At 41.9% G+C, this 23,177-nt stretch overlaps 1 protein-coding gene across 1 annotated transcript in view; it reads right to left on the minus strand.

Moving 5' to 3' along the window:
• The window catches only part of GMDS (GDP-mannose 4,6-dehydratase), a 370,458-nt gene that overhangs the window by 221,494 nt on the left and 125,787 nt on the right, over positions 1-23,177 (minus strand). Inside the window, exon 7 of the mRNA XM_009903807.2 lies at positions 1,956-2,083. Within this exon, the coding sequence (XP_009902109.1) occupies positions 1,956-2,083 (128 nt within the window). The remainder of the gene's footprint in view (positions 1-1,955; positions 2,084-23,177) is intronic.

A 23,177-nucleotide genomic window follows, 5' to 3' on the forward strand; every position in this document is an offset into this window, starting at 1 on the left:
AAGATTTTGGGACAGGCCCAAAATGTGTAGCTGGATGGTCTGGAATGCTACTTACACAATAAACATGTGTTCGTGCTGTAGACCTCGAACAACTACATTCCTTCTGGAGGCCAAAGGCCCTGGAAGCTAGTCATTCTCCTGGATAGACTTGTCTCATTTCCTTTTTGTTTGTTAAAGGTTTGAACACAGGACAAGGGTCTGACCCACTAGGCACCAGAGGGTTATTCTGGATTTCCTTTATGGAAGAAGACATCAGAGTTCATCCCACGATTTATGATCTGGTGCAAGTTGTCTTGGAATGTGATAGCCAAAGCATTCATGGAATATCCAGCGCCTGTTAGCAAATTATGCTCATTACGTTCCTGTAACGGATCATTTTATTTGGCTTATCTTTTACTTGCTTTGGGTTGAGCCTTCCTAGTGGACTTTAGGAACACCCTTGCCTATAGTTCTATCCATTAAAAAGACAGTTGGGGTGGTTCATTGGATTAATTCCTTCAACTAATGTTGTAGCCACAAATCTTAACCAAGAGCCGTGGAAGAGCAGTCATGGTGCTTTTAACACCTCACATGGAAATGCAGTGCAGAACCAAAAGCCAACTTTATTTATAGCCAGCTGCCCAAAATCTCCTCCTTTGCTTACTCGTTGCAACCCTTTTGATGCCAAGGCAATATGGCTGTTTATTTAGTACCACTCAGAATAGTTTCTTTTTGTATTCTTGCTGGTTTTTGGTTTGTTTTGGGTGGGTTTTTTAATTATTATTGTATTTTTACCATAAACAAAGTTTGAGAGATCAGCTTTTGTCCTACCTTGTAAATCTCAGCTTCCAATAAAAATCACAAATCAGACTTTTCTCTAAATGAACTATGTCTTTGTAATACAGAAAAACAAAACAAACAGTCGTCATCTTTTTAAACTACATCAATGAATGGTGAAGCCAAATCCGGTTTCCCAGCAAGGAATTATTAAAAGACAGAAATAGTCTAGTGACCACAGGAAATCTTTAAGCACCAAAATGGGGACAAAAGTCTCCTGGGGAAAAGACAATATTTCCTACGTGGTCATTCATGTCTGCCTGTAATACAATACAGGGGCATTGTTTGTTTGTCTGCTTAAGTAGGTGCACAGAATAAAATTAGAAACAAACCCTGACTACGAGAAAACGTCAAACTGCAGATGCAGGCTCATCGTTCCAATACCTGCCACAACAACTGTGTTGTGTTTCTTCTTTCTACTGTACAACAAGCCAGACCCACGATCATGAAGATACACACCATTCAGTTCTCCTTATCATAAAGGTCACAAACCTCCAGTAGGATCTTTGACTTCAGGTCACGTTGCATCTCGCTGCAATCTTAATATTGGTCATAAGGGCACATGGTTCTAAACTAGAGAGGGGTAGATTTAGATTGGACATTAGGAAAAAGTTCTTTATAATGAGGGTGGTGGAATACTTGAACAGGTTGCCCAGGGAGGTACTGGAGGTCCCATCCCTAGAGATATTCAAAGTCAGGCTTGATGGGGCTCTCAGCCACCTGATCTAAGTCAGGGATGTCCCTGCTTACTGCATCCGGGTTGGACAAGATGACCTCTACGGGTCCCTTCCAACTCAGCGTATTCTATGATTCTATTCTATGATTTGATAAAATTTGCCCAAGCAATAGAAGAAAGACTGTAAAGTAGATCCACTTTACAGTCAGCCCCCTCCCCCAAGGAATTAAGTCAAGGAATGTAATCCCAAAGATTTATTTTTCTGTTCAGGTCATGCCTGGGGTAGACTGCTGTGTTACCGAATTCCCATGCCTGAAATCAAGAGTGAGGCAAAGTTAACAGGCCTCAGTGGGCCAAAACATCTTGAGACTGCCCTCCATGAACCATAACCTGACGCCACAGCAGTATGAAGCACACCCACCATAAAGACAATGCAGGAAAAGGCACATGGTCCACAGCTTACCTCAACGTAGTCTCTGGCATGGCCCCAGTCTCTCTTGGCATCAAGATTGCCCAGGCTGAAACAATCCAGCTGTCCCAGGTGAATCTTTGCTACTGAGCGACTAATTTTCCGAGTTACAAAGTTAGCCCCTGGAACAGAAATAAGAGGTGCCATCAGCATAGACACAGGCAGGGAAGAGCAGCTGGCACCAGGGACACGTGGTATAGCTCAGCACATGGCCCTTCCAGTCTTCATTCCTCTCACCACCCAGATCCAGGCCATCTTTTGTCATTTGATAAAGGTAAGAAGCTCCCAGTGCAAGTGTCACATTAGCTACACTTTCACAGCAAAGATCTTTCTTTGTGGGACTTCTGAAGCATTTCTAATTCGCTGCCTCAGTATTCAGCCCAGGCAGGAAGCCAAAGAAAATCATTTGGAATGTCAGTTCTTAAACACAAAATGCAAAAGGTTACATAAAGAAGACAGACATCTGAGACCACCCTCACGTTTTTTGTTGCAGTTTCTTTTTTCCTCCTCTTTTACATTTTTCTTTAAACAATGCATTTATCTGAGTAAATTAGATAAAAAAACTAAATGGAGATTATCCAAATACTGCATAATCTCCACAGGATTGTAATGGTTACTTGGGGTTCTTTGTCCCCTGGGTTCAGTGAGATCACAAAATTGTGATTTTAATTTTTATCAGTTGAAGGTTGTAAAATATTTTACCATACTTCCTCATTTTGTTCACTGTATATAGCTTTGGAAAATCAGTGTGTGGCATGTGGCACACCTGACATCAGTGTACCTGTTTGTGTTCCCTGCAGAGCTGCTGTAAATAATATTTGTGTGTAGTTCTTTTCATACCTTGATCTTTCAGTCCATGGCCTCTCTGTTTCTAAAATGTAGTCAGTCTCCTCAAAAGCAGAGGAATTTGAGCTCAGACCATGACTTCGGGCTAAACAAGTCCAATGGCATTTTCACATTAATGGGCCACAAAAATTAAAATTACATGCCTTTTTAATAGCTAAAAAAGGAAAGATTGAGTGGTGACAGATGATACCTTATCCAAACAGAAAGCAGGAAAGTTAGTGAAAAATCACTCTGCGTGCAAAAAGCTCTTAGAAAATGGCAAAGTCCTCAGTAGTGCAGCTTGTCCCTTCAGTGCATGCATATAGGTTTTCTTATTGTGGATCTCTGCTCTTGAGAAAGGCATTTCCATAACTTCTGCTTCCTGTCAGACAAATGACTGGCCACCACACAATTATATAAATCATGTGAAGCATCTTTTTGTCTTTTTCAGACTGTTCATTTTTCCTGTAAAGTCACCTGACTCTGACCAGTTTTAAGGAAAAAAAAAAAGGAAGAAAAGAGTACACCTATAGGAACTGTATGGAATGAAGCGAATAGAATAGAATAGAATAGAACAGAACTGAACAGAACAGAATAGAGTAGAGTAGAGTAGAATAGAATAGAATAGAATGGAATAGAATAGAATAGAATAGAATAGAATAGAATAGAATAGAATAGAATAGACCAGGTTGGAAGAGACCTTTGAGATCATCATGTCCAACCCATCATCCAACACCACCTAATCAACTAAACCATGGCACCAAGCACCCCATCAAGTCTCCTCCTGAACACTTCCAATGATGGTGACTCCACCACCTCCCCAGGCAGCCCATTCCAATGGCAAATCACTCTCTCTCTAAAGAATTTCTTCCTAACATGCAGCATGAACCTCCCCTGGTGCAGCTTGAGACTGTGTCCTCTTGTTCTGGTGCTGCTTGCCTGGGAGAAGAGCCCAACCCCTACCTGGCTACAACCTCCCTTCAGGTAGTTGTAGAGAGCAATAAGGTCTCCCCTGAGCCTCCTCTTCTCCAGGCTAATGAACCCCAGCTCCCTCAGCCTCTCCTCATAGGGCTTGTGTTCCAAAACCCTCACCCACGTTGTTGCCCTTCTCTGGACATGTTCCGGCAAGCCAGCATCTTTCCTAAACTGAGGGGCCCAGAACTGGACACAGGACTCAAGGTGTGGCCCTAACTAATTAAATACTTCAGAGCTTACCACAGGACTGAGATAGAATTTTTATTTTCTGTCAGTTGCTGAACAAACTGTAATCCTGGTTATTAACCATTTAGAATATATCATCAGTCTGTGTTTGTTTTGCAAAGAATGACAACTGTATGATCTCTCTGTTGCCTGAAAAAGTGTTCACATATAAAGGAACCTTAAAAAAATAGTGTGATTTGCAAAATTTCAGGAATAAAGTATGCTAGGGAATGTTTATATGGCAATGCTCCTCAAAAACCTGCACAACTGTGTCAACTGCAGGACAGAAGCCCAAGTCCTCCTTCTGGCCTGCACTCGGCAAACTCAGCAGGAGAAATATGATTGTCCCAAGAAGAAACCAGCCCAAACTCCAGGATGAGCACTGTGAGCCTGCTGCTGCAACAACCGAACATGAAGCCCTGTGGTAGCCTGCGCCTGGCTGGATGGGCTCCCAGCAGGCATGAACTTCTGCCTTCACAGAAACCAGGAATGGGGTATCTTTGGCTCAGCCAGACTGCCATTGCTCCAGAGATTGTGCCCATTTTTCACATTTTCAAAGGGCTTTGAAACCTTCACACAGATTATTCCTAATTAATTAAAAATAGATCCAAAATATTACACAAACTTATTAGGGTTAGCTCTGAAACTCTAAGATCGTCAAGTCCAATGGTCAACCCAACACCATCATGCCCACTAAAACATGCCTTGAAGTGCCATGTCTACATGTCCTAACCTTCAGCATTGAGACTCTAGAACGTGTCCAGAGAAGGGCAATGAGGCTGGTGAGAGGCTTATGAGGAGAGGCTGAGGGAGCTGGGATTGTTTAGCCTAGAGAAGAGGAGGCTCAGGGGAGACCTTATTGCTGTCTACAACTACATGAAGGGAGGTTGTAGCCAGGAGGGGGTTGGTCTCTTCTCCCAGGCAACCTGCACCAGAACAAGAGGACACAGTCTTAAGCTCTGCCAGGGGAAGTTTAGGCTCGAGGTGAGGAGAAAGCTCTTCACAGAGAGAGTTGTTAGCCATTGGAATGTGCTGCCCAGGGAGGTGGTGGATCCACCATCCCTGGAGGTGTTCAAGAGGGGATTGGACATGGCACTTGGTGCCATGGTTGGACTTGATGATCTTTGAGGTCTTTGCCAACCTTATTGATTCTATGATTCTATGTTGTTCAGTAAATCACAGTTGAAGGAGAAGCTTTTTTTTTCAGAGACAATGTATGTTCCAGACGGTAACATTCAAGGTACATTCAAGGTACATTCAAGGTACTGAGAGTATTAGTTATCATCTGCACTAAGAGAAGTTTTACTGTCATCTAATGAACATCAGCTTCCACTTTGGAGAAGCCACTTCCTCAGTGGAAAAAAAAGAGAAAACAAAAATAAAAATAAATAAGCATATTAAGTTGTGTGAGAGAGGCACATTTTTGGATATCAACTTAACTTGAAATATAAGGCAGACACTGCACAAAGAAAAGCAGATTTGTTCAGCACAACACAGCAAATACTAGTAGCTGCTGTCTTCTTGCGGAGTCACTGATAACTGGAGAGAAATGGTCTTCAAAGATCTTCCCCAAGCAAAATCAGAGTATACCTCAAAAGGCTGAAAGGAAGAACTGAAGAGCACCACAGTAAAAAAATTAAACCCTGCATTTCCCAGAAATATTCCAGTAAGGGTTCAACAAGGTAATACCAACCCTCTTCTTGGAAGTGCCTCAGCATTAAAGCTGTGGAAGAAAATTATGTGACTCTTCGTTCTGAGAAATGTGCTTAGCCTTTTTTTTTTCCAAGCAACCAAGGACTGAATGGCACATTTCAGAAGCATTTAAATGACATGGTTCATAAATAACATTTAAAGACCGATTCTCTTCAAACACAGTATCTTAAAATATCCCATTACAGTGCATGTTTGATCCCCTGCCATTAAATGCACATCGTAACTAGAATTTAAGCTGATGCCCACTGGAGTTAAACAAACTGGTTAAGGCTGTGTCAGCATTTCCATTATAAAGCCCTGTCCTAGGGGTTTGAAATCAGGCTGTAAAATCTTGCTTTGGCCTGAAACTTGGCAGACGGAATGTCTCTTTCCTCAGGAATGATTCTATCTGAAAGGTCTATGTGGAGTGCTACAGATCTTTTTCTCTAACTGATTACAAAGTACCTTTTGCGGCACACAAAGGTTAGTTCCTTCTTCCTCGGGAAGCGTTGAGAACTTGCTGAGTTGAACCTACAAAAGCATTTTCCTCCATAGAATGGCCAGTTAGTGCCAGCGAGTGGAGTTAGTGCCAGCCAGTGAGTGGAGTTCCTAGAGTGTTTACCACTTCATGCTGATTTTTATCGTATCAAGACAATGAAACAGCTAAAATGCCATCAGCTATTGCCCCTGAATAAAGCCAACTTTATTATGTTACTGACATTACTGACTCATGTGGAAACGTGTCGGTGGTAGCAACAGAAGCCAGCTTAGAATGGCAGGGAAGAGAGAGAGATCCAAGTCCCACATTTGTTTCATGGCTTTCTGCTTCTTCACTTTCAAAGGGTTTGATAAACAAGCCTTGCTGCTCACATATAGCATGAATGGATGGGGAGTGTTCAAAATTGCAGTCAATCTGTGATGTATTTTGACTTATTAGATCACTTCTTCAAGATGGGTGATAGTAGCGCTGGTCTGGGAGCTCACCATCCTATGGTAACCAAGAGAAGAGTCGCTCTTGCTCACTGGGCCAGCTGCCTTGCATAGTTATCTGTGCAGTAGATACATCCAACCCACGATAGGCTGTATGATGCTCTGGTTTGCGTCACTACTGACAGCACTGGAATTGCTGAAGCATACAGCAGAGATTCGGCCAGATGTAGCAAAGGTCCACACACTTCAGCGGTTCCAAACAGCCTTGGCTGAGCAGGGCCTGACAAGCTTTTACATTTTAAAAGAGGCCTTAAACATGAGTTCTCATGATATTAACAGCTCTGTCAGGAACCCCAGGCATTAGCTTAGATTTGTTTTCAAAACCCCAGCCCTCCCTCTGAGATCATTAGCATTCCAACAGGAACCATAAGGTCTGACTTCCAAACCCCATTTATCCTAGACACAGCTTTAAGCAAGGATTCCTCATCAAGCAGACCTGATCTGTAAAACACACAGCTGGTCAGCAAACCACCAGAGGAACACCACCACAATAAAAAGAAATAGCAGATGCACAATGCAATAGCTCTGTATCCCCAGCCCTGCCTGGCTCAAGGTGGTAAACAGCCTGGGCAGCTCATACCTCAAGGAGGACACTATCTACATCTGGCAAAGATACAGCTCAAAAAGCTAAGCACATCTCTCATTAACACACGTTGCTTTGGGAAGCATGCTTTCCATGCACCTACAGCTTCAAAGCTTGGTGCCCCCCAAAAACCAACCCCGATTCCTGTCCTTAGCACTGGGATTTCACCATTTGCACACCACTGAGCAACTGTCTGTTTCAAGCATTTTTCTCTAGAATCTGTGGGTTACATGAGGCAGTAGTGCTAAGAGCTGCTGCTATAGTAACTGTGTCTTTTCAAGAACTCTCATTTTCCAAGCTCTAAAGGCTACCTACAAAACTCCACTGGTGGCAAAGCTGAGGTTTCAGGAGGACTGCTATCCCTACTAGTAGAAAATCCCTCCTTAATCCTGGTAATATCATAGAATAACAGTCACTCTGAGAGCGTTTAACAGCAACACTTAACTATCATTTAACTACCACTTTATCTATCTATCTGTCTACCTATCTATCTACCTATCTATCTATATTTCCCTGCTCACTGCAGGGGAGATGGATTAGATGACCCTTCAAGGTCCCTTCCAACCCAAACCATTCCATCATTCTATGATCAGCTAAGATGCAGGCCTAGTACAGTCTATCAAGTTGATGTAGCAGCTTTTTAATTACTTTTGCATAAAATACAATGATAACAAGGTTTCTGTCTCCAAAGATGCTGGCACAAGAAAAAGGGTGGTTTTCTTTCTTGCTCCAAGTTTCTCCAGTTCTGGCAGAGATTCCAGCGAAAGCCTGACATGTTCAAACACATTGTGTACCCAGTGCTTCTACTAACCCAAAGAAACATATTTCTTTTAACATCTCTGTGTTGTAAATGATACAGCTAATGAGATCACTAAAATGTTTTGATTGCCTGAAAATCCACACTGCTCATAATTTCCATTCTAGGAGAAGCTTTCCCATTTTTCTAATAAGCTGAAATAAAAGAACAAAGCAATATCCATTTTTTTTTTCCTGTGAAATGAAGTCCAGGGTCTCCTGTGGCTGACACTGGTGAGTATCAGTAACAATTACACTTAAGTCAATGAAGTTATGTCAGTGTAAACTAGATTTAAGAAAAAAAAAAAAAAAAGAAAAAGAAAAAGAAAAAGTTACAGATCTTTAAATTAGCCTTCCATATTTTGTGTTTACATGGAATTTTTCAGCTGTACTTTGAGCAAAACAGCTGATACAGTTCTTCATTTGGTAAAATGGGGTCGGAGTGGCTGGAGAGCTGCCAAACAGAAAGGGACCTGGGGGTGCTGATTGACAGCTGGCTGAACATGAGCCAGCAGTGTGCCCAGGTGGCCAAGAAGACCAATGGCATTCTGGCATGCATCAAGAATAGTGTGGCCAGCAGGAGCAGGGAAATCATTCTGCCCCTGTACTCTGCATTGGTTAGGCCACACCTTGAGTCCTGTGTCCAGTTCTGGGTCCCTCAGTTTAAGATGGACATCGAGACACTTGAACGTGTCCAGAGAAGGGCAACGAGGCTGGGGAGAGGCCTCGAGCACAAGCCCTATGAGAAGAGGTTGAGGGAGCTGGGATTGTTTAGCCTGGAGAAGAGGAGGCTCAGGGGAGACCTTATTGCTGTCTACAACTACATGAAGGGTGGTTGTAGCCAGGAGGGGGTTAGTCTCTTCTCCCAGGCAAGCAGCACCAGAACAAGAGGACACAGTCTCAAGCTGCACCAGGGGAAGTTTAGGCTCAAGGCGAGGAGAAAGTTCTTCACTGAGAGAGTTGTTAGCCATTGGAATGTGCTGCCCAGGGAGGCGGTGGAGTCACCATCCCTGGAGGTGTTCAAGAGGGGATTGGATGTGGCTCTTGGTGCCATGGTTTAGTCATGGGGGCTGTGGTGACAGGTTGGACTTGATGATCTTTGAGCTCTCTTCCAACCTTGGTGATTCTGTGATTCCGTGAAAATGAGTAAAGCAGCTACATAGTACATGTTTCACCTGTGCATTTCAGTTGTGCATTCACTCTCAACTTAAAATAGCAACCTGCTGTTCTCAGCACAACAATTATACAAAGCAGAAACATCACTGTTTGGAAGCAAAGGAAAAGTCACTGTTAAGACTGATTTTTTTTTTAACCTTCCCAGTTCTTTCTATCACCGTGTGACTTTCACACAGCTTTCTACAAAGGCCACCATCAGATATTCACAAAACAAAATACCAACGCAACAAGGGCGATATGATTCACAAGCAGCTCATTGCAAAGTCACGCGTTGCATGGGAAACATCTTCCTGACCTGAGCAATAAATCATTTCACTTCCTGCAATATGAGACACGGGGCTTTAATCCTTACATTTTAATCCTGCAGCGCCTATTTGGAAATACACTGTTTCATCACAGCATTTCCAATCTTTGCCTCTGCCCTTTAAACCTGCAATGCTGCCTTTTAAGAGTGGGGTTCTCAGGTTTTTAGTACATTTACAATGTCTTTCAAACGTTTTCAGTTTACATACTACCAGCTTTTTCAGACAGACACATGAGAACTCCAAATAGGAAAAATGAAGCTACTGATAATAGGCCTGTTTGTAAAATTTATTCTTTGTCAACCCCCAGTGGAAATAATCATGTAACAATAAAATATATGGATCATGAATAGAAAGTAACAGTCTAATAACATGAGGATAAAACTCTCTCCTTATCAAGTGATCCTCACTTGGTATTACTTCAAAATGTGTGATTTCAATAAAAGGGAGTGATGCTAGCTCCTTTAAATATCGCTCACAAATACATTCATTGGCATATCACTGGAATTATTTCCTTTTATAACATATTGACACACATTGTGAACTCTTCAGTGTTAACAGTAAAATGTGCAAAGCCTGCTTGGCCCTATCTTCCATTTGCACCATGCTTTTCAATGGAACTCCTTGAGTATTGGAAAATATATCACTACCTGTACTTTAAAAAGGAGGACATTGAGGCAGGAAGGTAAAAGTGTGCAGAGGTCAGAATCATCATCTGCATGAAGGGGTCTGATGCTCTGCAGCCCAAGAACTCTGTCCCTGACATCAACCTGCACACTAAGAACTTTTGGACAATGAGGACGTGGTAGTTTTAGGTTATGCCTTTAAAATTTGTCAACGGGAGGCCAGATGAACTGGGCATAGAAGGAACAATAATTATTAATTGATATCATCTGAGGGGAAAATAAGAGTGAGAGACAATCTTGTGAGGAGAGAAGGAAAACAGAAAAGCAGTGGAACACAGAAAGTAGAGTTTTCTTTTTCCCAGTGGGTGTGAAGACAGCATGAGGCTTACGTGGAGGGACAACCAGTAAGCCCTGTGAAAAAGGCACATTGAGGTAAGGTGAGACCAACAACCCCTGAGGATGAGAACTCAAAGTGACATTTGTCCCAGCACAGCAAGCCATGCTGCCCTGCAATGCAGTGGCGCTAACCCTTCACCAGGGATCTGTCATCAGGGCTTTAAACTCCTCACCACTGTTTTGCATATAAACAGATGGAGGCTTCCACCTCCCAAAGAGCAATGACATCCCCAAAAGGATGATTTCTGTGACTCCACAGCAGCAGTTCTCTAAAGTGGCTGTGAAAAAACCAAGATGTTTAATTATCAGATAGTCCGCATGTATAATGTGTAACACAAGGGTATGAAATTTCCTGTTCAAATGCCCTTCTTCAGAAATAATTATTACACGTCTCAGCTCTCCCACATGAGCTTGGTAAAGGGACAGGGTGACACACCAGCAAGAACTGCTGAGCAAAAGGGGCTATTTTGGTATGTTTCCTCCATAGAATTTTTCTTAAATTAAAATATTTTCCCCTCAGGAACTGTACGCTGAACAGGAAAAGGTGAGGCATCAAAGATTCTTATAAAGGGAAAACCAAACATTAATACTGAAAACAATATGTAAAAATGCCGTTCCTGTTCCCAAATGACATTTACATAAACAGAGCAGCCTTCACTTACAGAAAACTCAGTCCTTTGCTCCACACGATTCACTTTGATTTCAGGACTGCAGTTCCGATACGCTACCTTGTAAACCAAAGCTAAATGTCTTTGTCCACTCTGTTTTGTTAGTGCTCAGTTAAGATACCTTTTTTAAATTGTACAACCAATGTCACCCACTTAAAGCTCTCATTTAAGCTGTCACAGAATTAGACAAGCCCTCACATGTCTGAGCTGTAAGCAGGAGCGCGCACAAGTCTTTGCGTTGTTTAAACATGTGTAACCAGCTGGAGTTAAGTACACACTTGCTAAGTTAGTGCTACAATAGCGAGAAACACATGCAGCCAGAAGGAAAACCCAGTCCTTGGCAACACAATGGAAAAAACAGGCAGTCTAAGGCAACTTGCACAAAAAAAAAAATAAATCCCTAGATTTTAAATTATCTTGTTAAATAGTTCAGGCATCTGTGCCCTTAAACTTAACATCCCTTTCCTTTTCTCCCTGCCTTTCTGCTCCTCCATCCTCTCAGCAACCAGTAGTACATCAAAAAAACATGCTGTTTGATGGATCAAGCTGAGACATTCAGCCTTTACCTTAGCACTCCCTTGGGATGAAGCAGGCAAGGCTTTCAGTCTTACCTGGTGACACAACTAACTAATACAGTTTCTTTGCCCTTCTGGCCTCTGCAGGGCCAAGACTGGTTGGGCTCTCAGGTTCTCCAGGCGGCTGGGACCATCAGCTCATGGTGGTCATGGTGGGCCAAATCTTGCACAGGTCTTCCACGTCTTTCTGTGCACCCATATTAGTGCAAATTAGGCACATTTCTGAGTACAAAATGCGTCATTTCCCTTCCAGTCAGCAGTAAAAAGAACTTTCATTTATTTCTTCTGAATAGTAACGATCTAACCTTCAACCTAGTCACAGCAGCATACAACTCTGATGAGTCAGGGCTGATGTATTTTCTTGGAGAGAGAAAAATGGTCCAACTACAGCCAAATTACTTAGGTGAAACTTCACCTCCTACACAAACTAACCATCAGCCCTAGATGGGTCTGACACTTCTACAGTATAACTCAAGAAGTTCCTAAATCCATCTACCTCCCTTTTGAGCTTTGTGACTCAACTGTTTTCCTCTCAGGACTTTCTTTGCTACAGCAGTTCCTGGAGTTACCAAGAGAGGGTCTTAAACCACAGCTGAGCTATATGCTCAAGTTGCTGGAGAGAACTGTGGGAAACAAACTCACTGAGAAGGAACAAAGTGGGGACCAGTGAAAGTTGGACAGAAAGAGAAAAATAAATCTCAACCTCTGCAGATATAGGAGACCCATGTTTTTTTCTAGTACTTGAACAAGGCACATAAGAGTCAGGAAAGCACATTTTCTTCCATCTTCTGTGTTACAAATAATTAGACTCTCAGCTAGGCTGTTAGGAGAAGTACATCTTCAACACTGGTGATGATACCACAAATCATCACCTGTGATAGACTGTGATTACCAGTGTGAGGACACGTTGTTCCAGCTGCAGATTCAACTCTAGACTCAAAACAGACTAAACAAGAAATCACATAGTTCTGACATAAGAGTTAAAAACCTCCTCCCGTACATGCTGTGGTATGTGGTCAAGCTGGTGAGTGACCTGGGCCATGAGATGGCCTCACAGCTCACCCTGCCTGCCCTGGCCAACTCCATTTCCCTGTGTTTCTGCACAGTGGTGAGCAGGGATGCTGACAACAGAAGAGGACAGCACCGTAAGTCATTCTCTTGGATGAAACCAAAGCAGCATCACTCAAGTGTAGCATTTTGACAACAATCCCCCTTGAAATGATCTTCAAAGTAACTATGGAGGAAGGGGGTCCAACCAACAAGTAGATCCACATCCCTACTAGTTTAAGAAGAGAATAGGAGTGAAAGGCAAAGACAAGCTAGTAATACTCCAGGAAGACTGCAAGCCAACAAAGACAGCGTGTCCCTTCTGCTCCTGGAAAGACTTGGACATGCTTGTCCAATACATGTGTTGACCTCCTGTACTCAGAGAGCCAATACAAACATTATTTCACCTAGCTGTATTAAACTTCCCATAAAAAATAAGGTTCATATTTCAGAATGGGCCATGATGGCTCCCAAGGGCCCCTGAAATTAAGCAAGGGTGCTCCAGCCTCCACACTCAAACCCTGACATGGACATGTCGCCAGGCAGGGCAGCAGCTTACTCATAGGCAGAGAAGATACCTCTAGAGGGTGTGTAAAACCAACCACTGTGAGCAAACACCCCTCAAGGTCAAACCCTGGGCATGCTGCTGATTTCCACAGCGAAATGAAACAGGCAACTGGCAAAGAAACTGACCTTAAGAAACTGACACCATTATTTGCTGCGAAAATCACTTGAACAGAGGAAAAACACTGAAATTAGAGCAGCTTTTTGGAAGGTACACGTATTTCAATGAGTATTCTCGTTTCCTAGTGTTGCCACTGGAGTTGAATCCCACTCCTGCATTCTTTCTGTGTGGGAATAGTGTTTCTCTATTGTAATTAGTACAAGAAAAAAATAATAAAACAAATACACAGCTCTAAACCTAGAGCACTCAATTTTCTGGCAGGACAAAGCAGTGCAGTTTCACTGAAGTCAGATTACCGAAGCTTACAGAGAGGAATCCAAACTTAAGCACCCCCCCATTAACAGGTCCAGTCACCGCAAAAACGCCGCGTAAGAAAACCTGAAACAAAACAGTTGGGAAGGGGCACAACCCAGAGCACATTCGGCTACAAATATCCTTTTAGCACTGTTCAGCTTGCCATGCTCGCTGCTGTTTTAATAGCAGCATTTTTAAGAGCACTCCTTCCTTTGTGGACTCCCTAAACTCATTGTCATCCTGTTTTTGTGGTATTTCCCATTTAAGCCAGTTTACACTTCCTCTCGGAACAGAGGCGGCCGTCAGATCACCTGCTGTTCTGAGATGCCTACAATGCTGCAGCACAATGGGGTGAAATCAGGACAGAAAGTTAGCCCAATTCTGCATTTCCTGGCTTTGTATTTTTAGTGGGACATTTCACATCATTCCAATGTCCACATAGGTAGTTGTGCATGCCCTCACGAAAAACGCCCAGGCACATAACACATGCTATTAACATGCTCAGGAAGAAAGCAGGAAAATTAGCACTAGAAGCTAGGATTATGTATGCTCGAGGTGGGGAGATTCAGACTGGACATGAGGAAGAAGTTCTTCACCATGAGAGTGGTGAAGCCCTGGAATGGGTTGCCCAGGGAGGTGGTTGAGGCCCCATCACTGGAGGTGTTTAAGACCAGGCTGGATGAGGCTCTGGCCAGCCTGATCTAGTGTGAGGTGTCCCTGCTCACTGCAGGGGGACTGGAACTAGATGATCCTTGTGGTCTCTTCCAACCCTGACTGATTCTATGATTCTATGCCAGTGTTGTTTCTGAATGCACAATGATACACAAACCACCTCTAAATTAATTGCATATTGCATTTTTTTTTTCCTATTAGGATTGCCCCCCTTGCTCTCAGTCCTGTGGGGAATGAAGCAGGCAGGGTCCTGTGGAATTTGAAGTTAAACAAAGATAATGAACTGTAATAAAAATGATGGATTCACAGAGCCCAGACCGATCAATGCTGCCATGAAAAAGTGAATAAAAGCCTGTTTTCTTCTGAAAATTCTGAAAAGATGCTTAGAAAGTTACTTTAATCAAGATCCTCATGGAGTCACTGACACATGTTCCTCTGTGTGCTTGATATCAAGCCCTCAGCTGGGAGTTTTGTTCTGAACATCAATCAATTCAGCAACATAGACAATTATTTTTCATGCCTTAGTTTCTCACCCTCAAAAATGAGGATAAAATGTCAATATTTCACAGGAACTTGAGACAGTTAAGGCTCTTGGTATTTGTGGAACAATGAGAGGAGTACCCTGGAAGAGTCAAAAAGGGATTAACTCAGTGCAAGGCTTTAAGAGTGGCCATAAAAGGGGCACAGAAAAAATACGCTGTCAAAGAATCCCATTCTTGCTCTCTGCTCCCCAAGACTGACCATCCAGTCATGGTGAGAACTCTCCATCCTGGGTAAGGAGTAAGGGAGAAGGGAAGAAACGAAAAGTGCAAATAAGGGATTTATCAGAGCACAAGTCTGAGCTCAGTTTGTAGAATTATAGAATCACAGAATGTTCCAGGCCAGAAGGGACCTCCAAAGGTTACCTCCCCTCAGTCAGCAGGGACATCCTCAACTAGACCAGGTTGCCCAGGGCCTTTCCTCATTCAGCCTTTACAAAATTGTTGAGTTAATCAAGTTTGCAATGTTCTTTCCCTTACTTTTTTCACAGTGTTCAGGATGTTTTCATATTTAGCCCATTTCTTATGCCCACACTAGGGTCTCTGGGAGGTGAGGAAAGTTGTAACTGGCCACAGAATTCTTCATTTTCCTGATGCAGCATAGAACTCACTTTCAAAGCTGGACAAAACTTCATTTTAAATCATTTCCCAATGCAAGCTGAAGAGTTCATCTCTCAAAGGACAGTTCATGGAGGAGCTTGAGGAGCAGGGAGGGAAACCACTGAAATTTAACCCTGAACCCCACATGAACCCAGGGGTTGAGGCTGAATATTTTCCACTGTCCTGCCATCTGCTGCTTCACTGCACACGGTGATCTTTGGCAACCCCACTGAGAGCTGCCTGAGCTACAGACAGGGTGTAGAAAGAAAAGACACTGAGAATGTCATGGCTGGCTGACCAGACTACTGAGATCAGAGAGATTATGCCTCATTTGCTCACCAAGTCCTGCCAAAAGCAACACCATTTAACTGCAGGTACTCAAAACCCAACAGGCATATTTAAAGGAATTCTAGGCTTAAAAAGAGGACCATTCATAACCTGCGTTTGTTGGGGATACTGCAGCCACCGCCTTTTGGCAATTATTCATGAGAGTTTTAAAAGAGCATTTACAGTGCCCAGCATTTCAGGTACCAGGGCTATCTGGCAGAAAGTATCATACCTGATTAACAGGACACATGGACCTGGAAGGATCAAGGCAGGAATAAACAACAGGGACCCAACAGTCCAGTAATCAGACATAAGCAGAGGAAAAATGTAGCTGTTATTTTAGAACAGCTACAGGCTGTTATCTCCTGGATGTGAAATGCTGCACAGTATGGAAGTGTGAGGGTTCTGTACCCGTATGCACAACCTTAATATGTCATCTTGTGACAAGGGACCTCCCCTGAGCTGAAGCCAAAACTCCATTTGTTCCCAAGAGCATCCCATAGGCTCCAGATGCAGCAGGCAAAGGACCATCTTTCAAACTCTGATTTCCTCTGACCACACTCTTCTGAACAAAGGTCTCAGTCCTTGCAGTGATAATCTACCCAACATTTACCGACAGAATTTACTGTTCAGACTGTGAAAGACACAGAGTGCTTCAGAAGTGTCTTAGGTATATTTTCTAAAGGTGTTAGACCTGCAGGAAAATCACTGCAGGATTCAGATTTACTGCAGGACTTTGAATCACATTATGCTGGCACCTGCTGCCTGTTAAGAACATATATCCCTCAGCCCACTGCTTCTGCCAGAAGTATTAGAAATGAAGAAGTAATTGTCTATGTGTTTACCACATCCTGCCCTACTCCTTTACTTGGTCTTGGAAATGGCAGTGCCTTCTCTTGTATCTGCTTGGGAAAACAAAGGTACCACAGTAAGATAAGCTTCTCCAGGGGCTACAGAACTGTGGTTGGCAGATGACAGGGTTGACAAATGGTCTTCTAATTGCACAGGGACACTAAAGAATTGTTCTCTGGCATGGAATAGACAGTCGCTGTCACCCTTTCCTCTTCCCTGCTGCTCTACTGCCTCCACTCTGTCTGCCTCACAGGGAGATTGGAAAAGAGACAGAAAAAGCCACCTAAGAGGGGGAACAAGCATCTTTTTCCCCAGCTCCTACTGTGCTGTATCTAATAGGTTCCATTGTTTTGATGATTCCAGGCAGGACTCTTGCTTCTCATTTCATCCCAACAGAGGTGGGAATGCCCTGCAGACTTACAGAGGGAACTTCTGAAATCCTCCAGACATTCCCTCCTATAATTAGCCCTTCTCTGCCAGAGCTGGAGTTAGATAGCCTCAAGCCCAACATCTCCTTAGTAAGTTCTGCACCTTGTGGCTCAGAAGGCAATTTCCTAGTACTGATCTTTGTGAACAACAGTCGAGGCAGGAGCAATGTGGTAAAATCAATAAGGCAAAGAGATCCAAGATGCTTTCCACCATATTTTAATTTTGATACAGAAAGAGCAATTCTGAAGTAAAAAGCTGGCCATGAACATTCCCACTTGAAACAGCTTCACTGAAGCTAAGCTCCACTGAATCAGAACTCCATATTCCTACTCTTCTGGACTCACAACTTCAGTGACAGCCATGAGGCTGGGCAGAGCTACTTCATAAAACCTATTAGACGAAGTGACTTTCAATAATAACGAGGGCTGGCAGGTAGCCACGTCAAAGGAGGAAAGACCTACCAGGAATGTCCCACAGAACAAAAGTCTCTGTTGTTCTCATTACAGCAAAGGAAGAAAATCTCTTTGAATGCTTTTGATTCGAGTGATCATTTGACAGAAAGGATGGACAAGACAAATGAACGTAGAACAAGGCAACTGGGTTTCCTGCTACTGCAGTATCTTACTTGGCTTCCATGACACAATTTTGCTGTTATTCTGCCTTGCTGTGGTAAAGTAAACTCACAGGCTACTCAGAGAACAGATGAGTGCAATCAGCTCTTTATAAATTATATCCCTTCACTCAAGGAAAGCAAATAACTTCGCCTGCTCTATAATAACTGTTTCTAATACTTCATTTATTCTTTAAATTGTTTATAAAACACTTCAAGAGAGGTCAAGATGAGAGGGCAACAATAATTGGAGATTAAGGAGACTCTCTAAGTATTTTGCGCCTGTGAGTAAACAATTTGGCAATTGTTATGATTCAAGATGGATCTCCTGATTTTCCTGAGCATACTTATTTCATCTACAAGAGAGCCCTCATCTTTTCCCCCACTAGTTCAATCCAAAGTTAAGCAGCTGCAGAGTTGCCTGGTGTTACACGATGGGCAGTAACAACAGATCTAACCCGGTCTCCTATGGAAAAGAGCTAAAGGAGCAATGAGCTGAGGGCAACTGGTCTCCTTAAGAAGTTCTTTCCAAGTCTCCCCAGGAAGTAGTTTTCCTCCTCAACAGACAGGTGTGATAAAGCCCACAGAACCAAGCCTGGGCAGAACTGAGCCCAAAGGACAGAGAACTGGATTCACATGCAGGACTGGTTCCAAAGAGAAGTTTCAAACAAAGGGGCCACCTTGTCCTTCTGCTGCCCCGGTGGAGTGGTTCTGACAATTCTGGATAATGTTCTTAAAATACCTGACTCTTGGATCAGAATACTTGTTTAACAGAGAATTCCCCAGAGGAAGTTTTCTTATCCCATAACTTTACATTTCAAAACTTTGTATTTTTCAGCTTGGACTGATTCAGAAACACATTGTGTGGTATTTTTCTATGCTGCTTTAATTGGGCATTATTGGTGTACCAATATATCGGTATTTTCCAAGCATCACAGATTGTCTTGTACTACAGGAAACACATTTTTTCATTCATTTTAAAATGGATTTTATTCAACTTAGCAGGTTTTCCCACAAACATTACTTTAGGGAAATGAGGCTAAGGAAACATTTCCAGGTAGCTGCTGCCTATGTCATTGCATAGTTAACTCATTCTGCTTTCAGAACTAGGGAATTATTATGTTCTCTTAAACTATTAACTCTGCTTCTGTCTTGAGCTCTTTCTGTGGAACCCTCACCTTTTCACTACAGAGGTCTCCCAGCGCTCTGAAACATCTGAATGCTCTTGTCATTGAACAGCAGGTTTGAAAAGCTGATAAAGGCAACTGAGCCAACTAACTTATTTGGTAATAACGTTCCTTTTAAAATCAAAGGAAATATATTTGGAGTCAGAGCCCATGAGCATCGAGGTACCACTGTAAGTATCTGTGGGATCACAGCTCTGATACTCTGTGTAATTAAAAGACAGAAACATTCAAAAAGAACTTACCACATCATCTGGCTGCCTAACTGTTTCTCTCCAAATAGGCTACAGAGTAGTAAGAGGCATTTTCTCTAATCCATTGAGGATTAATGTTCTAATTTTCCCTTTAGTTCTTATTTCTCCTTAGTTAACTTTTCTTTTAGTACTCTAGAGAAAAAAAAAATGTTTTAAAAACTGGTTAAATCTTTCAGAATGATTTTATTCAGTAGCAAGCCTTTTGTATTAACTGATTAACTGATTAACTAGCTGATTTTTAATCAGTAGAAACAACATCAAGCCTGGATTGATTTAGTCTGCTTTTTAGAATAAATTTTACTGAAGACACTTTCATCAGGCTTCCACACACAGGAGCCATTTCCAAGCATCACCCACAGACTCTCACACATGCATAATTTGGGAAAAAATGAGTGAACATTCCCTGATGACTCTGTGGGTTCATTCATGGGTGTTGATGCCTGGTTATCACCGTCTGTAAATGTGATGGTAAACCAGATGACATCACCACACCACCAAACCCCGAAGGAACCTGCAGAACCAAAGTGACAGGAGACACGACACTTAGTTGCCAGCAGACCAAAGTTGTGCAATAGCTGCAGCATGCTAATGAACTCAGCCCCAGAATTGCTTCACCCCTGCGATTTCAAAACAAAGAGCTTATTTTTTTCTGTAAGCGCAGTTGAAGATTATAATACTTCTCTAAAGCATCATTATGAGCCACAAGTAAAAATTCAGGCATGACCTGTTATTTCTAAAGTTACTTTTCTGAGGCTATTTTGGCAATGATCTTGAATTCACCAACACAACAAAAGCTGGTGCCAGCTCTTTGGTACCACGGACACTTTAAGGAGCAGGCACCAAAGATGGGGTTTGCCTGCTTCTGTTACATGAAATCAAGCTCTCATGTTCCCAGTTACTGAGTTATTCTTACACCAGTCTTGCTCTGCTTTTCTTAAACATTGCATGATCTGGGGGGGACCATTAAATATGCTAAAAATAAAGTAACTATACATGGGCTATACTTTTTACTTGGTGCAAAACTCAAAGAGGTTTAAAGAAAAATGCCTATTATTTTTACTACAGCTTACTAGTTGATGGACACTTTGATAATCCTTCAAAACACTACATACTCTGACCACTCCATTTCCCACTGCTGATTTCCAGATCTTCCATAATGTTTAATTTCAAAGCTGTGGGCTGATACTTCATCAGAGAAAAATCCTGGAAATTATGTTTAAGGAACCAATACTGATATCTGAATACTGTAACCTGAGAAGTGTTAAGAATCACACAGCAGGATTTTCCAAATTGAGTAGTTTTGACATTCTGTAAGCTGTGTGAATGCTCTGCTTGCTTTTTTGCTTTGTTTTGGGGTTTTTTGTTTGGTTTTTTTTGTTTTGACATTGAAAAAAAGGAAGGCAGGAAAGCAAGGAAAGGCAGGCAGGGGGGAAGAAAGGCAGGCAGGGAGGAAGAAAGGCAGGCAGGGAAAAAAAGAAAGGAAAGAAGGAAGAAAGAAAGAAAGAAAGAAGGAAGGAAAGAAAAGAAAGAAAAGAAAGAAAAGAAAGAAAGAAAGAAAGAAAAGAAAGAAAAGAAAGAAAGAAAGAAAGAAAGAAAGAAAGAAAGAAAGAAAGAAAGAAAGAAAGAAAGAAAGAAAGAAAGAAAGGAAGGAAGGAAGGAAGGGAAGAAAGAAGGAAAGAAGAATGGAAAGAAGGAAAGCAATAGAAAGAAAGTAAAGAAAAGAAAGAAAGAAAGAAAGAAAAAGAAAGAAAGAAAGCAAGAAAGCAAGAAAGAAAGAAAGAAAGAAAGAAAGAAAGAAAGAAAGAAAGAAAGAAAGAAAGAAAGAAAGAAAGAAAAAGAAAAAGAAAGAAAGAAAGAAAGAAAGAAAGGAGGAAAGAAGAATGGAAAGAAGGAAAGCAATAGAAAGAAAGAAAAAAAGAAAGAAAGAAAAAGAAAGAAAGAAAGAAAGAAAGAAAGAAAGAAAGAAAGAAAGAAAGAAAGAAAGAAAGAAAGAAAGAAAGAAAGAAAGAAAGAAAGGAAGAAAGGAAGAAAGGAGGAAAGAAAGAAGGAAAGAAAGAAAGAAAGAGAAAGGAAGGAAGGAAGGAAGGAAGAAGGAAAGGAAGGAAGAAGGAAAGAAAGAAAGGAAGAAGGAAAGAAAGAAGGAAAGAAGAATGGAAAGAAGGAAAGAAGAATGGAAAGAAGGAAAGCAATAGAAAGAAAGAAGTAAAGAAAGAGAAAGAAAGAAGGAAAGAAGGAAAGAAGGAAAGAAGGAAAGAAAAAGAAAGAAAGAAAGAAAGAAAGAAAGAAAGAAAGAAAGAAAGAAAGAAAGAAAGAAAGAAAGAAAGAAAGAAAGAAAGAAAGAAAGAAAGAAAGAAAGAAAGAAAGAAAGAAAGAAAGAAAGAAAGAAAGAAAGAAAGAAAGAAAGAAAGAAAGAAAGAAAGAAAGAAGAAAATAAAAAGTTGAAATTAATCAGGGAAAATAGTGTACTCCACTTTTTTTCTCCACAGAGTACAAGCCACAAGGGAGCACATGATTTAATGACAAAAAGATGCATCTGATAAGATAATTTGCTCAAGGAGAGATCTGGGTTGCAAATGCAGCTGCTCCAAAAATCTAAACCCACAGGCAAGAAATTACTTCATTTTTGTAAGAGATATATCAATAACTACTCAGATAAAGTTGTGATAGACCTCAGAAATGTGCATCAGAGAAAAATACAGAATCAGGGCTACTTTGAGACTGAAAAGAAAAAAACAGTCAATGGAAAGGATTCTCACAATCTATCATTGTGAAGACTGAATGAAAATAGCTTCAGAAATAACACTGTTCAACAGGGCACCTTCCTTCATCAGTGACTCTGGAGAGAAAAAGATCTTTTTCTATCCAGATTCAGTTCATGTACATGATTATTTTGTTCCCCTACATGACAAGTTCCATGGAACTGACCAGGACTAGCTGGATGCCCAAAGCTAAGAGCATGCAGAACCATTCTCAGCTTGCAGTTTTCATTTCAGAAGTCTAGCACTGCTTTTAAAACACAAGCTTAAAAAAGGAGCTCTCTTGTATTTTGGTGTGATTGCACCAGTATTGACTAGTACTAGGAAAGTGACACTGGGCACCCAAGATTAAGATGATTTATTAGCAACTTAATAATTAGACAAAAATCTCCATAAACATTATGTGCTCTGACCAGTCAGCATCAGGATTAAAATCAGCAGAAGTAACTGAATTGCCTAGTGACCGGACAAGAGGTAACAGGTACAAATTTGACCATAGGAAGGTTCCAGCTAAACATGAGGAGGAACTTTACTTTGAGGGTGATAGAGCACTGGAACAGGCTGCCCAGAGACCGGACAAGAGGTAACAGGTACAAATTTGACCATAGGAAGGTTCCAGCTAAACATGAGGAGGAACTTTACTTTGGGGGTGATAGAGCACTGGAACAGGCTGCCCAGAGAGGTGGTGGAGTCTCCTTCTCTGCAGTAACTCAAAACCTGCCTGGGTGCCATCCTGTGCAACCCTAACTCTAACCCTAGGTGAACCTGCTCTGGCAGGGGTGTTGGAATTCTCCAGGGATCCCTTCCATCCCCCCGCATTCTGTGATTCTGTGTAATTCACTTATTTTGTAATGTCAGATCTTTTTCAAGGGGAACATACATGTACTTAGGTAAAATAGCAGAGATTTATTATCTGGCAGTTCTCTATTTTTACAGTTCACAGTACTGCAAATCCATCTGTAGAGCAGACCCCAATGCCCACATTTAATCCCACTGATGTCTATAAGATAAGAAAACACCTGCATGGATTGCTTTGCAGCATCAGTCTCCCAGCAGGGAGAACAGCCTGTAAGAATGCATGTCTCCAGGACACTGCATGCTTTCTCTGTTGAAACATGCAGACAAGAAAGCATGAAGAG

Source organism: Dryobates pubescens, chromosome 9 (assembly GCF_014839835.1).
Source record: "Dryobates pubescens isolate bDryPub1 chromosome 9, bDryPub1.pri, whole genome shotgun sequence".
Taxonomy (NCBI): Eukaryota; Metazoa; Chordata; class Aves; order Piciformes; family Picidae; genus Dryobates; species Dryobates pubescens.